Source organism: Ustilago hordei (assembly GCF_900519145.1).
Source record: "Ustilago hordei strain Uho2 genome assembly, contig: UHO2_contig_01, whole genome shotgun sequence".
Taxonomy (NCBI): domain Eukaryota; kingdom Fungi; phylum Basidiomycota; class Ustilaginomycetes; order Ustilaginales; family Ustilaginaceae; genus Ustilago; species Ustilago hordei.
Window position 1 is genome coordinate 894746 of NW_024545270.1, and position 24437 is coordinate 919182.

The 24437-nt window shown below is 51.9% G+C and overlaps 9 protein-coding genes across 9 annotated transcripts; 4 read left to right on the plus strand and 5 right to left on the minus strand.

The window, feature by feature from the left end:
- Window positions 1-232: 232 nt before the first annotated feature.
- UHO2_00279 (uncharacterized protein) lies at window positions 233-1738 on the plus strand (the record flags this gene model as incomplete). Its single annotated transcript, XM_041556898.1, has 1 exon — window positions 233-1738. One exon carries the CDS (start codon window positions 233-235, stop codon window positions 1736-1738), a length of 1506 nt encoding a protein of 501 aa, XP_041412832.1.
- Window positions 1739-5232: 3494 nt separating this feature from the next.
- UHO2_00280 (uncharacterized protein) lies at window positions 5233-6780 on the plus strand (the record flags this gene model as incomplete). The annotated part of the gene is made up of 2 exons (XM_041556899.1): window positions 5233-5342; window positions 5430-6780. 2 exons carry the CDS (start codon window positions 5233-5235, stop codon window positions 6778-6780), a joined length of 1461 nt encoding a protein of 486 aa, XP_041412833.1.
- Window positions 6781-7078: 298 nt separating this feature from the next.
- On the plus strand, window positions 7079-9571 carry UHO2_00281 (related to TAF12 - subunit of TFIID and SAGA complexes; the record flags this gene model as incomplete). The annotated part of the gene is made up of 1 exon (XM_041556900.1): window positions 7079-9571. One exon carries the CDS (start codon window positions 7079-7081, stop codon window positions 9569-9571), a length of 2493 nt encoding a protein of 830 aa, XP_041412834.1.
- Window positions 9572-9927: 356 nt separating this feature from the next.
- On the minus strand, window positions 9928-11838 carry UHO2_00282 (uncharacterized protein; the record flags this gene model as incomplete). The annotated part of the gene is made up of 1 exon (XM_041556901.1): window positions 9928-11838. One exon carries the CDS (start codon window positions 11836-11838, stop codon window positions 9928-9930), a length of 1911 nt encoding a protein of 636 aa, XP_041412835.1.
- A 490-nt stretch (window positions 11839-12328) lies between these two features.
- On the minus strand, window positions 12329-14887 carry UHO2_00283 (related to NOC4 - nucleolar protein, mediates maturation and nuclear export of 40S ribosomal subunits; the record flags this gene model as incomplete). Its single annotated transcript, XM_041556902.1, has 1 exon — window positions 12329-14887. The coding sequence occupies one exon, from the start codon at window positions 14885-14887 to the stop codon at window positions 12329-12331; it is 2559 nt and encodes an 852-aa protein (XP_041412836.1).
- A 905-nt stretch (window positions 14888-15792) lies between these two features.
- Window positions 15793-17475, minus strand: UHO2_00284 (putative MAP kinase; the record flags this gene model as incomplete). The annotated part of the gene is made up of 1 exon (XM_041556903.1): window positions 15793-17475. One exon carries the CDS (start codon window positions 17473-17475, stop codon window positions 15793-15795), a length of 1683 nt encoding a protein of 560 aa, XP_041412837.1.
- Window positions 17476-19259: 1784 nt separating this feature from the next.
- UHO2_00285 (uncharacterized protein) lies at window positions 19260-19796 on the minus strand (the record flags this gene model as incomplete). The annotated part of the gene is made up of 1 exon (XM_041556904.1): window positions 19260-19796. One exon carries the CDS (start codon window positions 19794-19796, stop codon window positions 19260-19262), a length of 537 nt encoding a protein of 178 aa, XP_041412838.1.
- An 854-nt stretch (window positions 19797-20650) lies between these two features.
- On the minus strand, window positions 20651-22309 carry UHO2_00286 (uncharacterized protein; the record flags this gene model as incomplete). The annotated part of the gene is made up of 1 exon (XM_041556905.1): window positions 20651-22309. The coding sequence occupies one exon, from the start codon at window positions 22307-22309 to the stop codon at window positions 20651-20653; it is 1659 nt and encodes a 552-aa protein (XP_041412839.1).
- Window positions 22310-23457: 1148 nt separating this feature from the next.
- On the plus strand, window positions 23458-24352 carry UHO2_00287 (uncharacterized protein; the record flags this gene model as incomplete). Its single annotated transcript, XM_041556906.1, has 4 exons — window positions 23458-23500; window positions 23537-24106; window positions 24145-24231; window positions 24327-24352. The coding sequence occupies 4 exons, from the start codon at window positions 23458-23460 to the stop codon at window positions 24350-24352; spliced, it is 726 nt and encodes a 241-aa protein (XP_041412840.1).
- Between the last annotated feature and the right edge of the window lie 85 nt (window positions 24353-24437).

A 24437-nucleotide genomic window follows, 5' to 3' on the forward strand; every position in this document is an offset into this window, starting at 1 on the left:
ATCTGAGCGGCTTAGAGGCGTGTCTTTACTGCACGAGCCACGACTGGCTTCCAAGCTCGAATATCTTCCACGGAAATTCAGGGTCTAAGTGCGTGTGGTAGACCAACACGTACGGACAGCAAACGTTTGCTTTCATTACCACATCATCATCGACATCATCGTCTTGCTGCGCAACATCCGGAGCGCTGCTCCTCGATTCCCATTGTGCAACTCTGGAACTCGCAAAGCGGCCATGAGCCAACCACCACCACCAAGCTCGCAGCAACGGTCTGCATCAGCAGGCAACTACCCTTCCTCCTCAATGCAATTCACCTCCTCGGCAGCAGCATCGCTCGCTCCAGGCTCAGCCGCAACAACGCCGTTACTCGGACACGGTACTTTCGGCCCTGTTAGCCCTGCGTCGTCCCTCCTCCCCTCTTCGCCATACGGAGGCGGCTTCCCTTCAACGGCAGCCTCGCATGCCTCGATACACACTTCGTTCCCCTCCTCATCAGCAGCACAATCCACTTCAGCTTTTCGCAGGCTCGTCTGGGAAGGAACGATACCGATATGCATCTCAATAGACCCGACAGAGCTTCCGCCTGGCTCTGACTCCAGCATTGGTTCGACCTATCTGGTAGTTCCACGGATCAGCTATTTGCCATTGATCGTAGCTGAGGTAAAGAAGAACTTGCTGGAATTGGCCTTGGAGCAGCCTGCACTGAATGCGTTGAAAGAGAAAGAGCTTTGGTTCGAGTATGAAGGACAGCCGCTGAGGTGGCATTGGCAGATTGGGCTGCTGTACGATTATCATACTTCTAATCCGGCGCGTACAGGGGTCGCGTACCAATCGACCAGCACGAATAGCTCAGGTCTGGCGTCGTTGCGGTCAGACAATGCTTCAACAACACAAGCTGCTGGATTCGATGTATCATTTGCACCGTGCAACCAGCCATCAAGACTCCCGTGGAGGATCAAACTTCGACTGTCCAAACCGCCAGTGGAGCGCCTACACAGCAACTCGGGTCTCGAGTCGTGCAAGACGTCGTTCATGTCGATAATTAAAGAGGCTGATTTCGTTCGATACGGCTCCACAAAGAGAGTAGTCAACCTGCGCAAACAAGAACAAGACACGCTTTGGGATAGTGTCGTCTTGCATGACTACGAGATGTTCTGGGGCATTGCCAACAAGCTTGTCCCAACAGCAACCGTTTCGGCTGCAGACCCTAACGCGGCGGTGCCTTCCACTCCTGGTCGCTCACCAATTGCTTCCCGCACACTCTCACTCAATCTCAGCCCAACAGACGAAGCACTGGCAGTACAACGCAGTCTAACTACACAGCCGAACGAGTCTCAAGCAAGTTTGGCGCCGAGCACTATCTCTGCCATCACAACCACTTCTTCTTCTGATGCAGCTTCTGGCACTGCCACGCCGTCGGGAGGCGCTGGTAAGGATGCAGTGAGGAGTATACCCATCAGGATCTTTTTGCCGGATAATGCGCCGATAGTGCAAGAGCCCGTGCCGCCGGTTCTGGAGGATGGAAGGGTGAATACGTTGGGTGGTGTCCTGTCGGCTCTGTTTCCGTTGTTGTTTCCTCCGCCACCTAGTTTCAGTTCTTTTCAGGGACAGGGAAAGCCATTGGCGTATGCTGTTGTACAGGGGGTGAGAGTGCCGTTGGATGCAGAAATCGGGTGGTTGGGGAGTGCGTTGGTTGGGCCTGACGGATGGGTCAGTGTCGTGATTGGACTGGTAAGCTAGAGGCTGGCTTTTGTAGATGCATCGCTAATTAGTCGTCAGTGTCTGATCAGCTCCTCGTCAAAATACACTACTCCTGCTGTCCTTGCTTGCTTTGAGTAGCGAGCATTTCTGATCCAAGTACAGGTGATTCCCCTGGGTGAGCTGAGGCGAGCCAACCATCAAGGATGCTGCAACTGTGCACAAAGTGGGCGTGTGTTAGATTCCGTATAAAGATCGGCGATTTAGCCAAGATGAGAACGCGATTCTGTTGAAAATGGAACGATCCAACATGGTGATGTAAGCAGGAGTAAGGAGAAACATGGGAGATTGGGCAAAGTAAATCTGATCAGAGATTAGAGAGAGATGCTCAGACAAGGATTGGATGCAACCTGGTCCCACTCATTGTCAGAGATGACCATGAAGTAGATAGCTCCCACTCATCAGCATGTGCCGCACTCATGTATATATATCAAGCGGGGAGCACCAGGCTCCTGCCATGTTCACTTTAGTCAATTGAGTATATTTGTTCTGTCTATAAACTAGCAGCAACATCGTACTTAGAAGTTGAAGTAGATAAAGCTGCACAAAGCATAGAGACTGCGGAGAAAGTGTTTATGGCCAAGTAAAAGGCTTGTGCAAAAGGGGCTCAGCAGTGCATGCATGTGTGCATTCCAAGCATGTGCAAGTGGCAAAAACTTGAAGATACTTGACTTGCATTTGTATTTAAAACCATCATCATCAATCACATGAAAAACTTTAACTGGCTCCCAATGTGGGGCTCGAACCCACAACATTCATACATCAAGAGTTTGATGATAAGCATAATGCTGCCATTGACACGAGCAGGACAGACAGGAAGGGAGGAGAGAGATGATGATCAAGCAGCTGTGACTGTGGGCAATGGTTGCAAGGAGGGTTGGCTCATGCAGATAGTAAGGATCTTACAGTTGGCAAACCTGGCATTGACAGCAGAGGAAGCAATCATATGAGCAATGAGTCTTGTCAATGTTGGTAACCAGGCCCCATGAGGGGAGGCTGAGAAGATCCCCAAGGATGTGACAAGCTCCATTGCACATATCAAGAAGTTGAATGAAGGTAATTGGCACACATGGGAACCCACGTTCATCGACTGTCTCCAACAGGTACACAATGCAAAGGAAATCTTGTATGGCAAGATTGCACCTGGGAGTGAGGGTTACGATGAGGACCTGGACAAGGCCCTCATGGGTCTTATCCATGCCTGCTGTGACAACAGCCCAGATAGTTGCATAGATACATACACTGTTAGAGGTTTGGATGAGGAGGCCCAGCTCAGCAGCACACTCTATGCTAAGCTGAAGAAGGCACTAATATTGAACAACACAGTAAAGTGAGCAGGCCTGCAGGACCACATCCATACTGTATGTATGTACAATCGAGATGTCATTAGGCTGGGCAGGGAACTGGACTCTATCTGGAATGATGCAGCATGCCTGGGGAAACATTTCGATGAAGACCTCAAGAAGTCCACCCTTTACTGCTGCACAGCTCAAGATTGGTTCTATGCCAACTCTGTTGATGCACTCAAGACAGCCAAACCAGACTGCAAGTATGATGAAGCTTATCATGCACTCATGAAGAAACAGCAAGACAGCGAGATTTTGGGTTGCATCAGAGGAGCAGCCAGGGTAGCTACAAGTATGGAGCAAGGGGCCACCAGTTGGGTGGAGCAGGGGCCCAGGGGGAGGCATGATCCATGCAACCCCTTAGCCCCTCCAAGATGCTATGCCTGTGGAGAACCTAATCACATTGCTCGCAATTGCACAAACAACAACAATCCCACACCAAGCACAAGCGAATCCACTGCTCATATGGCACAAGAAGCGAGTCACTAGGAACTTGGGTGCACCTTCCTAGCGATCAACAGGGGGGAGTGATCAGCATGCAACACCTGGATTGTCGATTCAGGTGCAACTCATCATATGGTAAATGATGAGAGAATGCTGCTCACCTTGATGAGCAAGGTTGGCCAGATCAGTATGGCAGGGGACGAAAGGCTTCAGGTGAAGGCCATAGGAGATGCATCCTTTTGGGTCAGTGAGGCTACTATCCAACTATTGGATGTGCTCTATGTGCCAAAACTTAATGCTAATTTATTGTCCGTACAAGGCTTGATCGAGAATGGTGCACAAGTAACCTTTGATGAATTTGGGACTACTATAAGGCAAAATGATGGTACCCAAGTACAACTCAGGAGGAACAGGAGACAAGGCCACTTCAAAGTGTGAGGACAACCACTGGCTTTGGAGCTGGAGGAGACTCTCAATGACATCCCAGAGGATGGTAAGAACACAGGAAGACAAAACGATGTCCCAGAGGATGATAGGAACACAGGAGATTGGGACAGCTACCTCTGGCGTGAGAGGTTTGGACACCTGGGACAAGATAAGACAAGGCAGATCTGGGCACACTACCTCAGTACTGATGAGAGGATGGAGCATGAGTTGAAGCATTGCAACACATGCAGTCAAGGGAAACAGACCCAAGCACAGATGAGCCAATCAGAGTCGAAAAGAGTGGGGGCACCACTAGAGCTAGTACATGTAGATTTGATGACAGATTTCAAGGGCCATGCCAACTACCACTATGCACTAGTTGCTGTGGATGACTTCTCCTCCCTGATCTACATGGAACCACTCTGCACTAAGGGTGCTGCACTCACGGTGCTGAGAAGGTGGATCACCAGGATGGAACAAGCAACAGACAGGAAACTCAAAATGCTCCACAGTGACAATGGAGGAGAGTGGTGCAGCTTGGGAGCTGAAGACTGGCAAACTCAGGAGGGTTTCAAGTGGCAAAAGAGTGTCCCAGGGATCAGCATCCAAAATGGATGGGCAGAGAGAGCAATCAGATCAGTCCAAGAAAAGATGCACTCGATGCTCATTGGTCAAGCTTGCCCCAGAGAGTTATGGCCATATGCAATCACAGCAGCAGCACACATGATGAACCTCACCCCATCAGCCACCAAGACCATCCCTCACAAGGCCTTTTATGGAATCACTGCACACAAGCTGGCCCAACAGCTGTGAGTCTTCAGATGCTTAGCATGGGTCCATGTTCAATGGAAGGACCAGCAAGGCAAGTATGGGGCTAGAGCAAAGCCAGCCATCATGATTGGGTACAATGATGAGCACAAAGCATGGAAGTTTTGCAACCTGGACCAGCCTGCATCAATCCAATGGAGCAACTCAGCAACATTCCATGAGGACAAAGGATGGAGTGATTGCCAACAGGAGGCATTCAAGCCCATGGTGACTGCAGAAGTCGAGGAGGAGGGTGTCACACCAACCACAGTGGAGGAGGAAACCAGATCAGAGGCCACGGTGGAGGACCTCCTACCAGCCATAGACAGCACAGTAGGTGCTGCCAACACAGTGGTACTGAACCTGGACCCAATGCTTGGAGAAGCAATGAACGGTGAGGATGCCCAGCTCTGGAAGGAGGCAATATGAAAGGAGCTAGAAGGACTTGAGGCAATGGGGACTTGGGAGGTGGTGCACCAACCACCAGGAGTACCACTTGTGGACTCCAAGGTTGTGCTTCAGCTGAAGCTTGACACTGATGGTGTGCCCATTAAGCACAAGGCGTGACTGGTTGCAAGGGGCTTCACACAGAGAGAGGGGATTGACTACCAAGAAACCTTCTCTCCAGTAGCACCCCTCAGAGCAATCAGAGCCATCTTAGCACTAGCAGTGCAGAACAACTGGGAGGTGCATGCTCTGGACATCACTATGGCTTACTTGAACTCCACATTAAAGGAAGCAATCTACATGAAGCCACCAGAAGGATCAGGAGTAGCTCCTGGCCAGGTGTACAAGGTAGTCAAGGGTTTATATGGCCTAAAGCAGTCTGGGCAAGAATGGAACCAGGAGTTCAACAGGTCTTTGCAATGCTTGGGATTCTTCCAGGTAGAGTGCACTCCCTGCATCTACACCAAGGGACAGGGTGAAGATATGGCCATTGTGGTCATCTATGTTGATGATACATTAGTCATAGCACCACGGCAGGAAACAGTCCTAAAGGTTAAGAAGCAGATCAGCCAGAGATGGAAGATGGAAGATAGTGGTGAGGTCTCTCACTTCCTTGGCATCAAAATCAGTCAAGACCATGTGATGCGCACCATGACAATTGGTCAGTCAGGGTACATTGACCAAGTGCTGGTGAAGCACCTGGACAAATGTACAAAGCTGATCATGGTTCCAATGCAGAGCATACTGGAGGGAACCATTGTTGCAAGTGCAGTGCAACAGAAGGAGTATCTGGTGATTGTTGGCAAGCTGCTCTGGGTTGCCAACAGCACCTGGCCTGACCTTAGCCTCACTGTGGGAGTTCTCGCTAGACACATGTGTGAACCATCACAGGAGCATTATCAGTCAGCACAACAGGTCTTACACTACCTCGAAAGCACAAAGGAGGTTGGATTGGTTTATAGGGCAAATGAGTTGCAAGAGCCACTGGTTGCACACAGTGATGCAAACTGGGTGAGCAACACCACCATACAGAGAAGGAGTACATCAGGGTCAGTGGCATTAGTGTATGGGAACCCAGTAGCCTGGAAGTCAGTGATGCAAAAATGTGTATCATTGTCTGCTGTCAAGGTGGAGTTTGTTGCAGCCATGGAAGCAACATGTGAGGTGCTCTTCCTCAAGCAGTTGCTACACTCAATTGGCATTGCCACAGGCACCCCAATGGTCTACTTGGACAACACTGGTTGCATACAGGTTAGTAAGGACCCAGCACAGCACTGGAAGCTTAAGCACATTGACACCAAGTATCACTTCATCCATAACAATGTCCAAGAGGGAAGGGTGCAGATCAAGTATGTGGACACCACAAGAAACTTGGCAGATGTACTCACAAAGCCCATTGGGAGACAAGCAATGCAGCAAGCAAGATCTGGGCTACACCTGCAAATACCAGCAGTGGCATACAAAACAGGGTCCCCAAGCTATGTGACAGTATTGAAGAATGGAGGCCACTTCCTGAAACAACAGCATAATGAACAGGGTACATATGCTGTTTAGGGGGGGAGTTGAAGTAGATAAAGCTGCACAAAGTGTAGAGACTGCAGAGAAAGTGTTTATGGCCAAGTAAAAGGCTTGTGCAAAAGGGGCTCAGCAGCGCATGTGTGTGTGCATTCCAAGTGTGCGCGAGTGGCGAAAACTTGAAGATACTTGATTCGCATTTGTATTTAAAACCATCATCATCAATCACACGAAAAACTTTAACTTTAGACTCTCCCCAATCACCAGTATCGGGACCGAAACGACTCCAGTTTCTAACAGATGCTGGCTGGAATTCGGCGAAGAGTGTCACGGCTGCATGCCCGCATCCAACCCTCCTTTTACATCCACTGAGCACTTCCACACCAACACTCGCATCGATCTTTCTCATCAATCCATTTGCTTCATTACCTCGGCCTTCACTTTCGACATCAGACGCAGCGATTGGACGAAACATCGATCAACCACCCGCAAATCTGATCGCGTGCGGGTCTGCGATCTTCTCACGCGTCGACGAGGCTTCTTCTTGCGAGACGAGCACAGCATTATCTACGTATTACTGGAGCAGATCAAAACGATGAACAACCAAGGACAGCAAGGACAGCAGTCTGGCCAACAGAGCCCTGCTGTTCCAGGCCAGCAACGGTCGCCTCAACTTCCGCAAGGACCACCGCAAAACGCCGCCCAAGCAGCACAATACAAAGCAGCGCTCATCCAGCAACAACAAATCCAAGCTATGCGCGCACACCAACTTGCACAGCAACAAGCCCAACAGCAAGGTCAGTCTTCCGCTCAGCCGCAGCAACAGCCGCAGCCAGGACAACAACCGCAACAGCAGGCGGCGAACATTCAAGCCTTGCAAGCACTTGTGCAGAACAATCCGCAAGGTTTGCAGGCTCTGTTCCAGGCAGCGAGGGAGGGCAAGATCAGTCCGGAACAGCTGGCTCAGTTGAAGGCATTTATTGGGGCTCATCAACAGGCTCAGCAGCAACAGCAAGCGCAACAGCAGCAGCAGGTTAGGCCGCCGCAGCAACAGCAACAACAGGTGCAGTTCCAACAGCAGCAACAGCAGGTCAGACCTCCTCAGCAGCAGCAACAACAGCCTAGTTTGCAACAACAGCAACAAATGGCGGCTGCGCTTCAACAGCAGCTCCAGCAGCAACAGGCACAACAGCAGCTCCAGCAGGTCAGACCGCCTCAGCAGCCGCAACAACTGCAGCAGCAACAACCTCAGCAACCACTTGTTCGAGCGCCTCAAGTTGCCGGAGCGCCTGCTCAGCCTCAAATGCCATTGACGGAGCAAACGCTACTGGAGCAATTCAATCGCGTTGCTCAGCCGCTACGCATGAAGGTGCAAGCGCTAGAAAGCGCCTTGAACAACCCCAACCTGAAGCCTGAAGAAAGGCAACAGTGCCAGAATGCGCTACAAGAGGCGAGAAATCAGCAAGCCGCGTTGGCGAAACAGATTCAGGTTGTACGCGAGAGTTTCAGGCAACAGCAAGCTCAACAACAGCAACAGGCGAAACCAGCGACTCCAGTTCAAGCTCCCACTCCAGCAGCACCAGCTCCTATGGGTGGTGCAGGTACTCCCCAGCAGCAACAGCAGCAGCAAACTCAAACGGCAAGCCCTGCTGTAGCGGCTGCCGCTACTCCTGCTACCCCAGCTTCGACAGTCACTGGCACACCCAAGGCTCCGGCCAAGGCGACGCCTAAAGCTCCAGCAAAGAGTAAGGCTGCAGCCAAGAAGGAGAAGGAAGCGAAGGAGAAAGAGGAAAAGGAGAAGGCTGCAAAGGAGGCGAAAGGCAAAGGTGCGCAGGCGGGTAAGGGTAAAGGTACCGCATCACCCAGTCCTGCTGCTGCTGCTGGTGCGAAGTCTTCTCCTGCAGCAGCGGCTGGAGCCACACCAGGTGTGGGTGCAAGTGGTACACCTGCACCCACCACTCCTGCTCCCTCCGCTGCTGCTGCTGCAACTTCGAAGGCTGGTCCAGCTGGGAACCTTTCGACTAGTGTTCCAACACCTGCTGCTGCTGCCCCTGCTACAGTGCCGACTACTCCCACAGCCGGGACGACGGCAGGTACACCAATAACCGCAATGTCTGCCGCCGCTGCATCTTACGCCTATGTTTCCATCCCACCAGTCCTCAATGTCTCTGGCTCAACCGCGCCTGAACCTTACCCCACATCCGCTGGGCCCAGGTCTTCGATGACACAAGGCTTAGGTGTACCCCCTGTTATCGGAACTCCCGCTATCTTAGCTAGACCTAATCCAACAGGTCCGGCTAATGCAACAGGCGAAAGCGATGCAGCGCTTGATGATCTTTTGGGATTACCTTCGAGATCGAGTAATGCAAATAACGCAGATGATCTACTAGGATTACCAGCTGGTGATGAAGTGGATGTGGCTCAGGCTGCAGCTGCTACTGCCAGCTCCATCTTGCCTTCCTCAGCCGCCCCAGCTACCAGCCAAATTGACACATCAACCACCTCAAGCTTGCTCACTAAACGGAAGATCTCAGACCTCATCTCAGAGCTCGATAGCAATGAGAAGCTGGAAGGAGCAGTAGAAGATCTTCTGTTGGAGCTGGCAGACGAGTTTATTGAGAGTGTAACTCAGATGGGCTGTCGACTAGCCAAACATAGAAGAGGTGACAAGTTGGAGGTTAGGGATGTACAGCTGCATTTGGAGAGGAACTGGAACTTGAGAGTTCCTTTTCCGGGGGCTGTACCAATTGCTCCTCCGAGGACGAAGGTGTGGGCTGTTGGTGGTGCGGCCGGTGGCGGTTCGGGTACGGGTGGTGCTGGCGGAAAGTAAGTTTGATGGATGTGATGCTTCGTTTTTGTGCAACCTTTTGCATGCAAGAATGCATTGATCGAGGGACTTGCGTAGGTGCATGTGGGTTCGTGTGAATGTGTGTGGTCAAAGCGGCGATGGAGAAGGGGTGAGAGCTCAGTCATTTGACAGTGTTCATTGTCCTTCAGTTAACTCTTCGCTCTCACGAAACCGTGTCTTCGTCAGCATCGACAACGTGAGAAAGAACTGACACTCAGACAAAATTCAACCAAGCATCGATTGCAACAATAAGCTTTCCGTGAGATATGAATCGCTGGTTGGCCAGTCCTGCCAGCGTGAGAGACTTGTGAATGAAAAGATGAGAAGGACAGCCAAAGTTAAAAGTAGCCTCGACGATGCCAACAATCTCTCCAAGGCCGCGTGGAGGGTAGGTAAGGTTTCTTGTAAACCACCATCTCGTACTTGATTCTCGGCTGTTTTGGCTTCACACCTTTCGCCTTCGCCACTCCCTTGCCGTTTACCTTCACTTTGTCTTTCTTACCCTTAGCTCCCGGGTTCTCCTTGCCTCCCTCTAACTTACCCGTCACGGTACCCGTAGTCATATTGGCTCTTAATCTTTCTTCCTTGGCAACAGCACCAGACGCACTCTTCTTCTTGACCGGCTTTGAGCCAGTGCCCACCTTCCCCGCCTCGGTGGAAGAAGAGGATCCAGTGGCTTTTCGTTTGCCCGGCTCGGGCTTGTCTGCTGCATCAGTTGGATCAAATTTGATGCTGATTTGCACTGGCGAGGGGTTTGCATTGGAAAAGAGTGAGTGTTTGCTGTTTGATATGACCGGGAGTGGGAACGACTTGAAAGCCCCTTGACTGAAAGAGGATTGCGAGCTTGCTAGGTTGAGGCCGACTGAGCTGATCGAGGCTGGGGTCGGAGTGTGGGTGAGGCCCAGGCTAGAGGTCAGACTTGTTTGCTTGGCGACGGGTGTCATCATGGTGGGCTTTTTCGGTGTGCTGGGATCGATAGAAGCGTTCGTTTTGTGAGGTGTGCTGGTTTCACCCGAAGTAGACTCTTCGGGAGCGGACTTTGCTTTGGCTGAGGCAGAGCTGTTTGCTTGATTGGCCCTGTTAATGACATAAACATCGGTCCAATTATTCTCCTCATACGGGACGAAAGCATTGACAAACGTACCCTTCTTGATCTTCTTTGCCTTCTTCTTACCCTTTGCCTGCTTCTTGCCCTTCTTCATCGCTGCCCCCCACCCAGATCCCATCCCACCGCCAAACATAGCGTCGAACGGACGTTCGTCACCCCAAGACTTGGCGTACAGCGCGTCGAACATAGCCTCGTTGTACGCAGCGCTGTGTTCCTCGGCGTATCCATCATAGTAGCCGTACTCCGGATCATAGTCATTGGAATCAAGGCCGTAGTCGATGTCATCTGGCTCGACGTAAGGGTTGAAAAAGTATGGATTGTTGGTATGCCGCTCCGTAAGATCGTCGTCTGTAAGCTCGTCCGAGTCCGAAGGGTCTTCGTTGTCTTCCGCCTCGTTCTCTTTTTTGTTGGCCTTAGCTGTCTTATCGCCGGGAGTCTTGCCGAGCATCTTCACAGCTGACTCGGAAAGTCGCAAGCCATCTTTTGGCTTATTGTCATAGCCGTCCAGCTTAGTACCCGGAGGGGGCTTACTAGGACGAGTGAACATTTCCTCGACCTTTTTCGAGTACCCTTTCGACCACAACCCTCCGTACGGATAGCCGTAATCATAATCGCGACCATATCCATAGGGATCGTCGCCAGCACCAGGCATGTATACACAGCTGGGCTTGCACCTAGCATTCATTCCCGCAGTCCAGTCCTGGCCGAATAGAGCAACCAGCATTGCCTCACCGAATTTGATGATCGCTTCTTTCCGTCCAGCAATATCGTCATCATACTTTTCGAGCTCGATGCGGCAATGACGAGTCTTGTTAGCGATCCAGCGCCATTTGAGAAGGTCGTGTTGGGTTGCCTGACCTGGAGTCAGAGCTGCCAGATTCAGGACGGGAAGATGGGTGGGGAGGGGAGGAGCAAGTGCTTCGTCGAGAGTAGGGACTATAGGAATAACGGTGAGGTAATGTTTGCCGACCGTCTCTGCTTGGGATCGCTTCGCTCGGCAAAGACTTTCTGCCTGCGCTGAGGTAGGAGGTTGGGTGGAGGTGAAGTTGGGCGAATGAGCAAGCATTTCGGGATGAGCAGAGACCATGTGAGAGAACAAGACTTGCATGAACGATGCTCCGATTTCTGCGCCAGTCGTCATGGCGGCAATGAGCTTGAGTACGGTGACGAGCAAGGGAGGAGGAAGAAGGGGAAGAGAAGAAAGCTAAGGCTCAGTCGAGCGGAAAGCCTTTTAATACTCTCACCCACACAGCCAAGACAGGTGCGGAAACACGTCAAAGGGACGAGCCCACACCTTTCGAAAATCACATGAAAGCTACGCGTAACGACCTTTTGTCTTTTTGAGCAGTCACCTCGGCGGTCACTTCCAAAAGACTCAGTTCCCCTTTGTTCCCCCGCACGGTCTTCCTCGTCTCCAAGACTCAGCCTTTGCCTCAGCTCAGAACGCTCAGAAAAGGAGGCCCGAGCTTGAGCCGACATAAACGCGAATCTAAGAAGGATCCCCCCGCCACGCGCCTCACAGCACCCGCTTCACCCACTTCATATCACACACATTGACACCATTTCAACATGGTACAATGGGTACAGATACTTCATGGCAAGAATATCGATGATCTTGATGAAGATTGGGATCAAGCAAAGCTGAACAAGATCGCACAAACATCATGTGCACCGGTCTGATCCACTTTCCTTTTCTTAGCTCTTTCCTCTCTCTTCAACTCTTCAATCGCTTCCCTTGCTTCTCTTTCCTCCTCATCCTCATCCTCATCCTCCTCCTCGTCTCCCTGGATACCTAGCTTACGCTTCCTTTCTTCACGATCCCTCTTGATCTCCTCTTCTTCCTCTCTCTGTGCTTTTGCGAGCGATTCCTTCGCCCGAGCTCTGCCGCTTTCGGAGGGGAAGATATCGACATTATTACAATTAGTAACATCGGTTGATCCACCAGCACCAAACCCACCCGGCAACGAATAAACCAGCGCAGGGAGGTATTTCTTCCGCGGTGCATCACCCTGCCTCGCCGGACGCTTGAGAGTCTTCTTCGTCTCAGTCTCAAACAGCGTTGCGTAAGTAATGTCCAAAAAGTCATCCAAGCTATATCTCTCCCTTGTAAATGGTTCAGCCAAAATCCTAGCCAAACTAGTCACCGATCCAAGATAATGCGCTTCTCCGGGCACAACACTTGCTCCATCTGCACCCATACTCGGCCCACCACTGTTCCCTTTCGCCACCGCAGCAGCTCCAAACGATGCGAGTTCCCAGAGCGAACTATCAAGAGCGTTAGTCTTGAGCGGATCCTTCTCGTCGGGGTTGAACGGGTCAGAAACTCCCGCGGGGCCAATGTTGAGTCTGTCACCATCCCATTCTTTGTGCACCATGGAAAGACATCTGGGATGACGCTTGAGGAGGTTGTATACAAATGGAACGACGGAGGCGATTGCTGCAGGGGGTGCGCGGAGACTGAGTCGTGAAAGACGTTTGGCGAAAGATGCGACGAGCGTGGAAGAAAGATGGGTGGAGGAGAGAAACGTTTCGAGTAACCTCAAGAAGCGAGCTCGGTACTTCATGTGGAGTACTGAGGCGTCTAGCATAGAGTATAAGCGGTTGTAGAATTGGGGATAGTCAAGGTTATGTTTGGTGACGAGCGTGAAGATTCCGTTGAGCGCCAAGAGGGCTGTTGCTCCGCGCGAGTCCAGGCATGACACAAGAAAGTCGTGGAGCAGGGTTGGCTTGGTGAGATGAGGCAGAATTTGCGCGTGGAGTCGGACAAGCACTTCGTGAGTTGCAGCCAAGCTGAGATCTCCACCGATGAGGCTGTTCGCAGGAACACCAGCAGCGGTTGCAGATTTTGCAGTGTGTCGTCGAGGAAGGAGGAGGTTGGTCCAAGCAGAAGAGAAAGCCGAACGTTGAGCTGAGAGGTTGTGAAGTGCTTCGTGAAGTGATCTCCTCTTTCGCTTGTTAGAAGAGGAGGCGGAGCGAGCGGCGGCACCGAGACCACCAACGGCCTTTTTATCGGCTGCTTTGCGTTGCTCCCCTGCGGTAGCACCGGTTCTTTCGTCGTCAGAGTCTGAGAACCAGCCTTCCATATCATCTTCCTCCTCCTCTGGAGCTTCGTCCGAATCGCCATCATCAACCACGGAGAGATTTTTGGTGCCGTTACTAGCTTTCTTGCTCTTCTTCTTCTTCCTTCCAGCACTACCCAAAGGTGGGATTGATAGCTCCTCAACAAGGAAGTTGTTCAAATCATCAGCTGTGGTTGGGATAGCTGTGAGCTGGATCAGCAACGCCAATGTGTGAGCGCGAAGTTGGGTATTCCCTGCAACACTAGGCGAAGGTTTATGAAGAGCATGCGAGATCTCCCGGAGAGTGGCAAATCGGACATCGTCATACTCCTCCAATCCGCTCTGGACGAACTTCGTACGCACGTCCTCGGGAACGCCTGATTCCACTCGCAACACTTTGTGTCGTGTACCCGCTTCTCCGTTTTCGATCTTGTTCAGACTGGGTGGTCCCGCAATAAGTGCCAGAGTTAGTGCTCGCCAGGGTGAAGCAGACCAGAGTGCAGGAGTAGAAATTATCAACTCTGGAGCGCCGCCAGCATTGTCTTTCTTGTTCCCCGATCCGTTCCTCGCGCTAGCCTTTGCAGCAGAAGCAGCTGCAACGATCCGTGTGAGCGAAGAAGAAGCCGAAGTCTGAAGCTCAACCAGCATCTGCAATGCCTCGAATCGCAACCCTTCCACCTCGTGTCCTAGCAAACCGCAAAGCAACTCGAGGGTCTCATTCCAACGCATCCTGATCCAGTCCTGCACCTTGTTCAATGCTTCTCTTGCCTTCCCGGATGTGGCGGTTTCGGCTTGCTTGTTGCTTGCTTTAGCGCCATAGGACAAGATGTAACCGTCTTTGTCGATGTCTTTGTCGAAAGGGATCCTGTCTTCGCCACATAACGCCTTCATTGAGCGTACGAGGACAAGTGCTGCTCGGTGCAAAGCGATCGCTGCATCCTTGCTCTGTTTTGGTGTGCGTTCGGTGTTGGCTTTGGCGAGCTTCTTGGAGAGTGAAAGGAGGTCAGAGAGCGGGTTGAGGTCTGAGGATGAGAGTAGAGCTTGCTGGAGCGACTGAACTTGTTCCAGAGCTGAAGATGTGGAACTGGAGCTAGATTCAACTTTTTTGCTGGTCATCGATGACTTGACCATCTTCGCTACAGGATGAAGGGGTGGTGCGAAGTTATGATGGCAGAGATGATGGTGAGAGAAGGATGGGCGGAGAAGAAAGATTGAGAGAAGGGTGTTACTCTGGAATTTTTTCTGCTGCTGTTCCGCCCTTACACGGAGGAGAAGCTGAAAAAATAAAAATTCTTAGAGAAACTCGGATTTCGGATCTCAAGGGCCAGTTCAGGGTCCTCGTTGTGCTCGATGCTCCAACAGCTGGGAGTGTTAAAGTTTTAAAGGCGATTTGATCCCGATACTGGTGATCGGGGGGAGTCAGAGTACGATGTCACTACTACTTTTAAGGCAGAAACATATATACTCGATTGACTAGTAGACGTGGCGAGAACCTAGTGTTCTCAGCTTGATATATATACATTCGTGAGGCTGATACCTATCGTGGGAGTATGCTGTTTCATGACCTAGCCTCACAACGAGTGGGACTGTGTTGTATCCGATCTCTCGTCAGATCGGCCCCGTTTGATTCATGACTAGATCTCCTTTCCCGATTACGCTCTAGATCGATCTTGCCCGATCCTTCGTCACTTTGGCTCTCCACTGGATCGTTATCTTTAGCAGGGAGAAGCCGTTCTTTGGACTAGCAAAGCCTATCCACTCAACAGTAAAGAAGACTTCATTGGTCGAAGCTAAGCTACACGTGTGTCACACAATCATCAGCACAGCGGCTCAGACCGATGAGGGAGGGACGGAAAAGATGCGATTGTATGCAAGTAAGAGACGACGGGCAGGCGGGAACGAGTGATGCGAGGGTGTAACTAAGTTTATATGTACGGAGCGAGATGCTTGCGTCTTTGATCGGTCGCCGGGACGAAGACAAAAACGATTATGATTATAGGGACGGCACGTCGAGAAGCAGTCTTTTGCCAGAAGGCTTAACGGAGCAAAGGCTGGAACTCCTGAACCTGGTACCAGAGCTCCTTCCTCAGATCCTCTTTCGTGATACTCTCCTTTTGCGTATCAAAGTAGAAAAAGTCAGGGTCCAACCTAGGCGCACCAGGTTCATCATCAGGATCGTGATAAGCCGAAAGATACGGGTGCTGCAGACATTCTTCCACTGTCATCCTGTTCCTTGGGTCAAACGTCAGCGTCCTTTGCAAGAAGTCGATCGCTTCAGGAGAAGCTTTGGGGAACATCTCGTGGAAGTTGCGTCTCTTGCGCAAGGGCATTGAACGAATGTAGTCCCGCGATCGACGGCTGTTGATGTTGTGGAACTCTTCAAGCGTCGGTGTGCCTAGGACGTCGAGGATGAGCGAAAGTTGCTGGTGGTAGTCGCGACCGGGGAAGAGAGGGCGACCGGTGAGCATCTCAGCCAAGATACAGCCAACAGCCCAGATGTCGATGGCCTTGGTGTACTGCTTGAAGGTGAGCATGATCTCAGGAGCACGGTACCAGCGAGTGGCAACATACTCGGTCATGAAACCCGTATCCTGGTCTGCAGTAAGCACGGAACGAGCAAGACCAAAGTCGCAGACCTTCAAGTCGCAGTTGGCGTTCAATAGTACGTTGCTCGGCTTGAGATCGCGGTGGATGACATCAGCGCAGTGCATCGGCTTCAAGGCACGCAGCGTCTGGTAGGTGAAGTATTGACAGTGGTCGTCCGACAGCTCTTGGGTTCGAATCACACGGTGAAGGTCGGTCTCCATGAGTTCCTGGACGAGGTAGACTTCAGTGAATGCCTCGTAGGTGCTAGGCTTGATGATGTCGAGGATGCTGATGATGTTTTCGGAGACATCGCATTCTTGGAAGAAGCGAAGGAGCTTGAGCTCGCGCAGGGTGCGAAGGGCAAACATCTGATGTTCGAAGGGCTGAATCTTCTTGATAGCTACCTTTTGACCTGTAGCACGATGAATAGCGCTGCATACGACACCGTAGGCTCCTTCGCCGATGATCTCGCAGACTTTGTACTTGCTGCCGACGCGAAAGCTGATGGCCGATTTCGTTTTTTCATTGCGTGAGGCGGGATGAGAGGGAGCGACGGCGGTTTTGTTTTCAGCAGCAGCAGCGGCAGGATCAGGAGCAGGAGCATGAGTGTGGTCGATAGAGTGGCGTGACGGTCCAGGTTGAGGTGCGGGATGTGACGGCGGCGATAGAAGTTGTTTTCCAACAACATGATATGATTCCGCAGAAAGTTGCGTTCGTTTGGCGATGGTTTCCATGTCGAACAGGATATCATCAACGTCATGCGTTGGAGTCGAAGGTGCAGCAGACGAGACGGACGCCACCGAATCGACCGAGGATATTGAATGCGATTTGGACGGTGGTCGATGCAATTGCGTGGTTACCGAGACCGTCGAGACGTCGACAGCCGGCGCATACATGGTGCGATGTTCGATGGGTCGAGATTGCCCCGCGTGTTGAGGTGGCAACGACGACAAGGCGGAGGTTGAAGCGAGTGTAGCGTTGTCAGTGATATCGTGACGTGCATCAAGTTCGGTCGAGGTAGACGAGGAAGAGACGTTTGCGATTGACATGTTGGACATGTCGTAGTGAAGTCCAGCAGCGGAGGAGGAGCAGAAGTTCTCCAAGTAGACGCGCGAATGGTCGTAGGTGGCCATGATCGCAGCGAATGTGTGGTGGTGAAGGAAGAGTAGGGTGAGACAGAAGAGATGTCAGAGTGAGACAAGTCTATGAAGAGATTGCGTCCGAGGCGATAGGGCGAAGCGGCGCAGACACGACGAGACTAGCGATTTGAACTCTATATAGGATCTACCTCTACAGAGATGAGCCTGAGACAATGAGACAGAAAAGAGTTGCGATGCAGTGCAGAGGGACCGGCAGAAACAAGGAAGTGCGCGAGATGTGGAAGAATCAAAGGGACGAGAAGAGTGAGGGATGAAGAACAAAGGAGCATAACAGCCAGGGCGAGACTGTTCCTAAACAGAAGGTGACCGTCGAAGAAGAATGGGCGCACAAGACCGTCAGGAGGGACGCTTGGTGAGATCATGGTCCAAGGCTATGCCACTACAGGAAAAGCAGACACGGAAAAGCTTTTGCGGCATGCAGCATGCAGCCTGCTTCCTGCTGCTGACTGCAAGCCTGTGCATCTTTGCAGCGGTGCAACGCTTCAGACAGACAGAAGATGCTGCACCTTATTGGCAAGGCGTACAAGGAACCTTCTTCTACGCTAGAGTGGCGCGGGTGACGTGACAGCTGACGAGGGCTGAAACAAAGCCGCGTTGGCGCAAGTCCAAGTTGTCGGCCTCGGCGCTCCAAACAAAAAAGGAAGAGAAGAAAAAGCGGCGCAACCCGACAGCGCGGTTGCCAGCAAGGAAGGGAAAGAAAAAGAAAAAGAAAAAGAAAAAAAAAAAAAAAAAGAAAAAAAAAAAAAAAGAGAAAAAAAAGGGGACCAAAAAGGACACAGCAGCTCCCCTTTCTTCTTCTCGCTGCAACGCCAGACGCTTTTGCAGCAGATGCAAGGAGCCTCCGTACGACGGTTTTTGGTACAGTGTTGCCTTGCGACTCCTGCAGACCTTCCGAGTTGCTATGCCTTGCCTTCGGCTTGCTGTGTGAACAAGACGACGAACAGAACAAAGCTCGGTGTTGCAGGCATCGAAAGCATCATGCTGTTGCTGGGAGCGTCTAAACTAGCCAAAACGACTTGCCGAAAGCATGTGCTGATATATCTGATGCCGAGCCAACGATCTTGTGCACCCGAGCTTCCAAAAGCAGGGTCGTATCTTTTCTTCTCTGTGTGTGACAAGAAAAAAAGGGGTCCGACCGAGAACGAAATCCAGAGCAGCACAACGTGAAGGACCCGAGCGACAGATTCGGCGTCAAGCTCCGCAGAAGCAACAACATGGTTCGGCGTGCAGATTACAACCTTTTCCCTCGCAACCACCGTTGCACGATATGATGAACACATCTGACCAACGATGCGTTGACGGCGAAAGGGCTACTACCACAGATGCCATGAGGCTGTGTATTCCAGTATTCCAGCAGCGTTGCAGAAGAACAAAAACCCAAAAAAGATGTCTTTATTATTTTCTCGCTTCACACTTCGCTTCTGAGACCAACAAATACGAGGTCAGACATCGCCAAGTGTCCACCAGTGCATGTCGACATTGTCTCAGTCATAGTCCAAATGCCTAGTAGCGTCAATACGACGGCCAAGGAAGGACATGAGATGTGGTCCATCACGAGGACAGCAATCAGGATCGTGTGCGGAGTGATGCGATCGGACGGCAAAACGTGTGGCGGATGATTAAGGCTGAACGAACATCGCCGATTCGTCGCGCCGATCTCACCACTATCATCAACGAGAACCCGATAGCAGAACAGAGCCAGAAATGTCGCCACCTGGACGCATCATATATCGCCTCGAGAATACTGAAGAGACAACTTACCGAATCTTCCGAACTGCCGAGTTGTCGTTTGGCGGAGCTGCATTCGCAACGGCAGCAGCATTGGCTTCCTTGTCATTGGCAGTCTGCGTGATCGCCGCATCTTTAGCAACAGGAGCGGGGGCGGGCGCATGGGGAACTGTGTCATCCATCATGATGGCCGAATTCGTCGCTGTGCTGGTCGTCGTGACTGTTGACTTGTGCTGCTCTACAATGTCCTGCTGGTGGTCAGTTTGGGTGACACAACTCACACTGACGCTGACACCGTTTGTGTCTGTGTTGGAGGCGCGATATCGGTTGTGCTTGTTGTTGTCCAACGAAGGATTTTGTGAGATGGAGGAAGTACGGGTGTGGTGTTGATGAAGAGGGTGGAGAGGAGGGTGTTGAAGAGTTCCGATGGCAGCTGATCCAGGGACATGTGATTGTGCCACAGCTGAAGAGGGGAACATTTCTACGTTTCCCATGTTGTCTCCAACCTCCATCGCCGTCTGACTTGCCGCTAGAGCATGAGCATCAGCCTCAGTCAAACCGTTCATTGTGCAAGTCACAAAAAGTCACGAGGGATGAACAAAGAGGATCGGAAGTGCAAGTGAAGGTTTGGTGATGAGCGGAGAGGCGATCCGACTCAAACGCTAGAGATGTCGATGAGTAAGAGGATCGGATGAGGTGGAGTCCGTTCAAGGTTACGGAGGAACCTAGCTTACCTTTTGAAGCAATATGCTTTTGAGGCAGTGCCAGTCTAAAAGGTGTGCTTTCTTCACGCTCTCAAGTCTTTTCAAGTGAAGCAACGTAGGCAGCACCGATTCAAGGCGCTCACACATGAAGTCGAAGCGGAGGTGGGATCGTGTGACCATCAGTCACGTATGCAAACTTTCATATGAGCTCGTTGCGTTGTTCAGATTTGACTTCCTTCAATCCCCATCATGTCGCTCCAGCTATCCTCTTTTAGGTCTCAAGATGCTATTCTCCACAATGCCTTCTGTTCAGTGCACCCATACGATGAAGTTTTTGCACCGTAGCAACGCGACAGAGTGAAGGCAATGGGCACGGACTGACTCGAGGGCGTCGCCGCCTCAAGCCGTTCCATTTCATCAGCGTAATGCACGGATGCCCCTGCATCTTTCGAAATCCCTCACGGCCATCGGTTCCGTTGAGTTCTGATGAAGTATGCACGGGCTCTAGGCAAAATTCACCACTATAAGCACGACTCAATGCAAGTGTAGACACCGACACGAGCACTGACGCCACTTGCGACGAGGATCAAGGCGAAATTGATATGAGACTGTGGGCAAGGAGTGTACAATGTGTTGTGATGTGATAAAGAGCGAAGAAAGTGGGGCCGTTCGGAGGTTTCTGCTGAAACAAGCATGCCCGAACATTAGTTGTTTATCTAGAATCTGATCACTTCTCCGGCCTCCGCAGATTCACGATAGCTATTGGCGGAGACATGGCTCAGGTGTCCACGCCTGTCATTACTGTCATTTCCGGCGCTGATTTCACTGGGTGGCCAGCACGGAGAGCCTTGGTTGAAACTTGTACTCCGCTGTCGCACACTGACCGTCGTTGTAGACCTTCTGGGCGACAATGCAGACGATCGACACGGGGAGTTGTTCTGCCAAGGCAATGCGAAGCCGTCCTCTTCAATATCTTCGTGGGGGCGTTGCAGCCGGATCGAAGTGTGCGGACCAGGAAGGTAGCTGTCGTAGTAATCTGCGTACTCGAATGCTGAATGAGGAGATGAGCCTAGAGTGATCTCGTTGTCGAGCTCTTCATCTTGACGAAGCTTCGTACTCGAGCGCCAGTGGGCAGGTATTGTCGAACAGGATTGATCGTACCGCGATGGAGATGTACTTTGCGAATCCGAGGTGTGAGCGAGAGCAGCTGAGATTCGCAAATCTTCGCCCCTGGCTTTGGACAGGGCTTCATCATTGAGCCGAAGCTGGGAGCGGCGGATCTTCTCGAAAAGGTTCGCCGTCTTCGGGAACTTGAAGCTTCTTCGGGACAAGCTGTTGCGCACCGATTGAGGGAATGCGTTCTGTTCGGAAATCTCATGCAAGGATACCGAGGCATCGGGGACGGGAGCCGCTTTCGCAGAAGCTCTTGTATGACGCTTCATGTAGTAGCTGAGACAACGCTCGATCTGATCATCGTCGCCTTCGCACGTCCTTTCTCCGTCCTTGAAGCTTGATCTGTGTCCGCCATTCAGCGGTCCAGCGCCTGACGACTGATGCTGAAGCTGGGGCTGACAGCCAGGTTCGGACTGTTCGCTCTGCTGCAAGCCCTCTGGTTTCAATGAGGACCTTTGGCCGTGGTCACCTTGAGCTGCTATCAGATCCCGCTCGCGAGGGGGTGACATTGACAAGCTGAGATGCTGGGGTTCCATTCCCGCCTCTGCGCTCCGTTCTTGAGTTGCCCGGACTGAATTTTCGGTCTGCAAGCCCGTTCCGTAGCTCAAGCCGCTCACCTTCTCGACTATCTGACCGGTACCGTAGCCCTGCGCAGGGCTGTATGATTCCGAAGGGTCTGATATTACTCCAGCACTCGACCTTAATTGGGCGCCCTTCTTTTTCCGATGACCAAACTTGTACGCCAGCACGCTGCCCAGCATCAAGAGAAGCACGACTATGCCCAATGCGATTCCTGCCATTGCTGACACACTCGGCTTCTTTCCTGCCGACGCTTGTGCTTTCGATACTGTGGGGCCGGTAACGGGTGAAGCTACCTGCGGTATAGCGTTGTTGGCCACGGGAGGTGGCAGCACAGCAAGTGCAGAACGTGGTGAAGCTGCTTGAACCGCGGCTGCTGGCTGAGGTGCTTGATTAGTCTCAACCTTATGCTCCTGAGACTCGTCGCTTTTGCCTTGTGGTTTGGCTGCATCTTGGTGCCCATGAGATTTTGGCCTGTCATGATGCTGCTCGGGCTGGTCGGAGTGCGAAAGCTGGCGGTGGTCCTGCTTATGGTGGGACTGGTCCTTCTTGTCCCGAGGATGCTTCCGCGTGTAGGCTTGAGCACGGCGACTTGCCTCTCGTTGGCCCGAGTCACCAGCCATGCTGAAGATAAGCTGTTTGATTCGCTTCACTTCAGGTGTTCAGACGAACGAGGCTGCGTCCTGCACGTGGCCCTGTCCATGCGAAGGTTGAGTCTGCAAGCCAGGTAAAGTTAGAGAGACGGTGAGAGTCGACAAGCAGACTTAGCCAGTTTTCTCTGTTCGCTTGAGTTTGCTCAGGACCACGATGCATCGGGTCGAGATGACAGTGGGATTACACAGCAAGTGTGAGGGCGAGCCGCCGAGCCCGCAGCTTGACTACAGGACCCCATGAAGTGTGTGGGTGTTTCCAGCTGCGACGGGACAGCGGTGGCAGAAACGAAGCTTGATACCTTCATCTCTTCCGCCGATTTCACCCCACAGAGTCCAGAGATGCTGTGAAACACCCTGCCTCGTCTTGACTGCTACGGCGATTTCGAATTGAAAAGATATGGCTTCTGTTCCCCCTGTTCAATTAAGCCCACTCTGCATTCGGATGCGGAAACGACCGCCGACGAGCCCACTCGAAAGCCTGAGCAGGTCGTCCCGGCTGGGCATGTCGCTGCAGAGAGGCGTGTCCTCCCGGCATCGTCGTGGTGTTGATGTGGCGACAAGGTGTGGAATGTAAGAATGTGAAGAAGATCTGTCCCGATAACTGGCGATCAGGGAGAGTCTGAGTACGATGTCACTGCTGTTTTAGACAGAAACCTATACACTCAATTGACTAAAGAACGTGGTGGGAGCCTCGAGCTCCCCGCTTGATACACAGTATATACAAAGTGTCGGCATATGCCAAAGGTGGGAGCATTCCACTTAATGACGATGTCTGTCAACGAGCGGGACTAAGTTGTACCCGATCTCTAGTGAGATCGGCTCTGCCCGATCTCTTTCGAATCCGCTCACGTCAACTCGCATCATCATATTGGATCGTTTCCTTCAGCATGGAAGTGCTATGAATGTGAAGAACGTTGATTGGTGACTTGATCGGTGACTTGATCGGCGCGTGTCGGTGTGCCAATATTCCAGCGAAGAAGCTCGTGACTCGGCTAAAGATACCGGAGAGCTGGAAGACTTCGACTTGTGGAATAGCTTGCTGTTTCTTCGACATCACCATCGTCACTGCACTTTCTTTAGCTCACTAAAGTAGGCACACCTCTGACAGCTGATACGAGATGAGGGCTGTCCTTCAGCGGGTCAAAGGCGCCACTGTTCATGGTAAGCAGCAGCACACGTGCAACATGATCTGATCAGCAACGAGCTTCTTGGCTGACTTCAACCTGTACACCCTCGAAACCGACACAGTGGATGGCAAGCTCGTGTCCAAGATCGGCCCAGGCATTGTAGCGCTCATCGGTATCTCTACTGAAGACACGGCTGCTGAGATTGTGCCGCTTGCCAACAAGATCCTCAATACCAAGCTATGGAACGAAAACCAAGATGCAGGCCAGATCACCGTCCCCTTGCAGTACGAACCAGAGCAATTCATACCTGCGGCGGCACAAACAAGCAATGGCGAAGCGGCAGCAACAGTAGCAGAGGGGGATGGAAAGGCCAAGGCGCGATCGGAGCAAGTCTGGGGCGGCAAGCCCTGGAAGCGATCTGTCATCGAGCTGGGCGGTGAGGTCTTGTGTGTTTCGCAGTTCACGCTGTTTGCAAGGACGGTCAAGGGCACCAAGCCAGACTTTCACAGAGCAATGGGGGGCGACAATGCTAAGATCATTTACGAGACGTTGCTGAAGAAGCTGGGTGACAGCTATGCTGCAGACAAGATCAAGGATGGTGCATTCGGCGAGATGATGGATGTTTCGCTGACCAATGACGGTAGGTTCAGTCCCCGTTCGCTGCCTGATCAGCATAAGCAAGAGAATGTGGCCTTGACAACCTTTCTTGCTTCGACCTTATCTTCACTCGCAATTATCTCCACGAAACAGGACCTGTCACCATCTGTAAGTCACTACATCTACGGTAACGCACTAGCTTTGTGAAAAGTAGTCACTGACTGATCTGCACATTTCCCATTTGCCCTTTCCTATTCTCTCAGTGCTAGACACCACCGAGAAGAGATAGAACGCTTCATCGGTATCAATAGAAACGATTCTACTATTGAACCCTTGGACCCAACGAACAGACCACGTACCTCATCCAGTCTCCA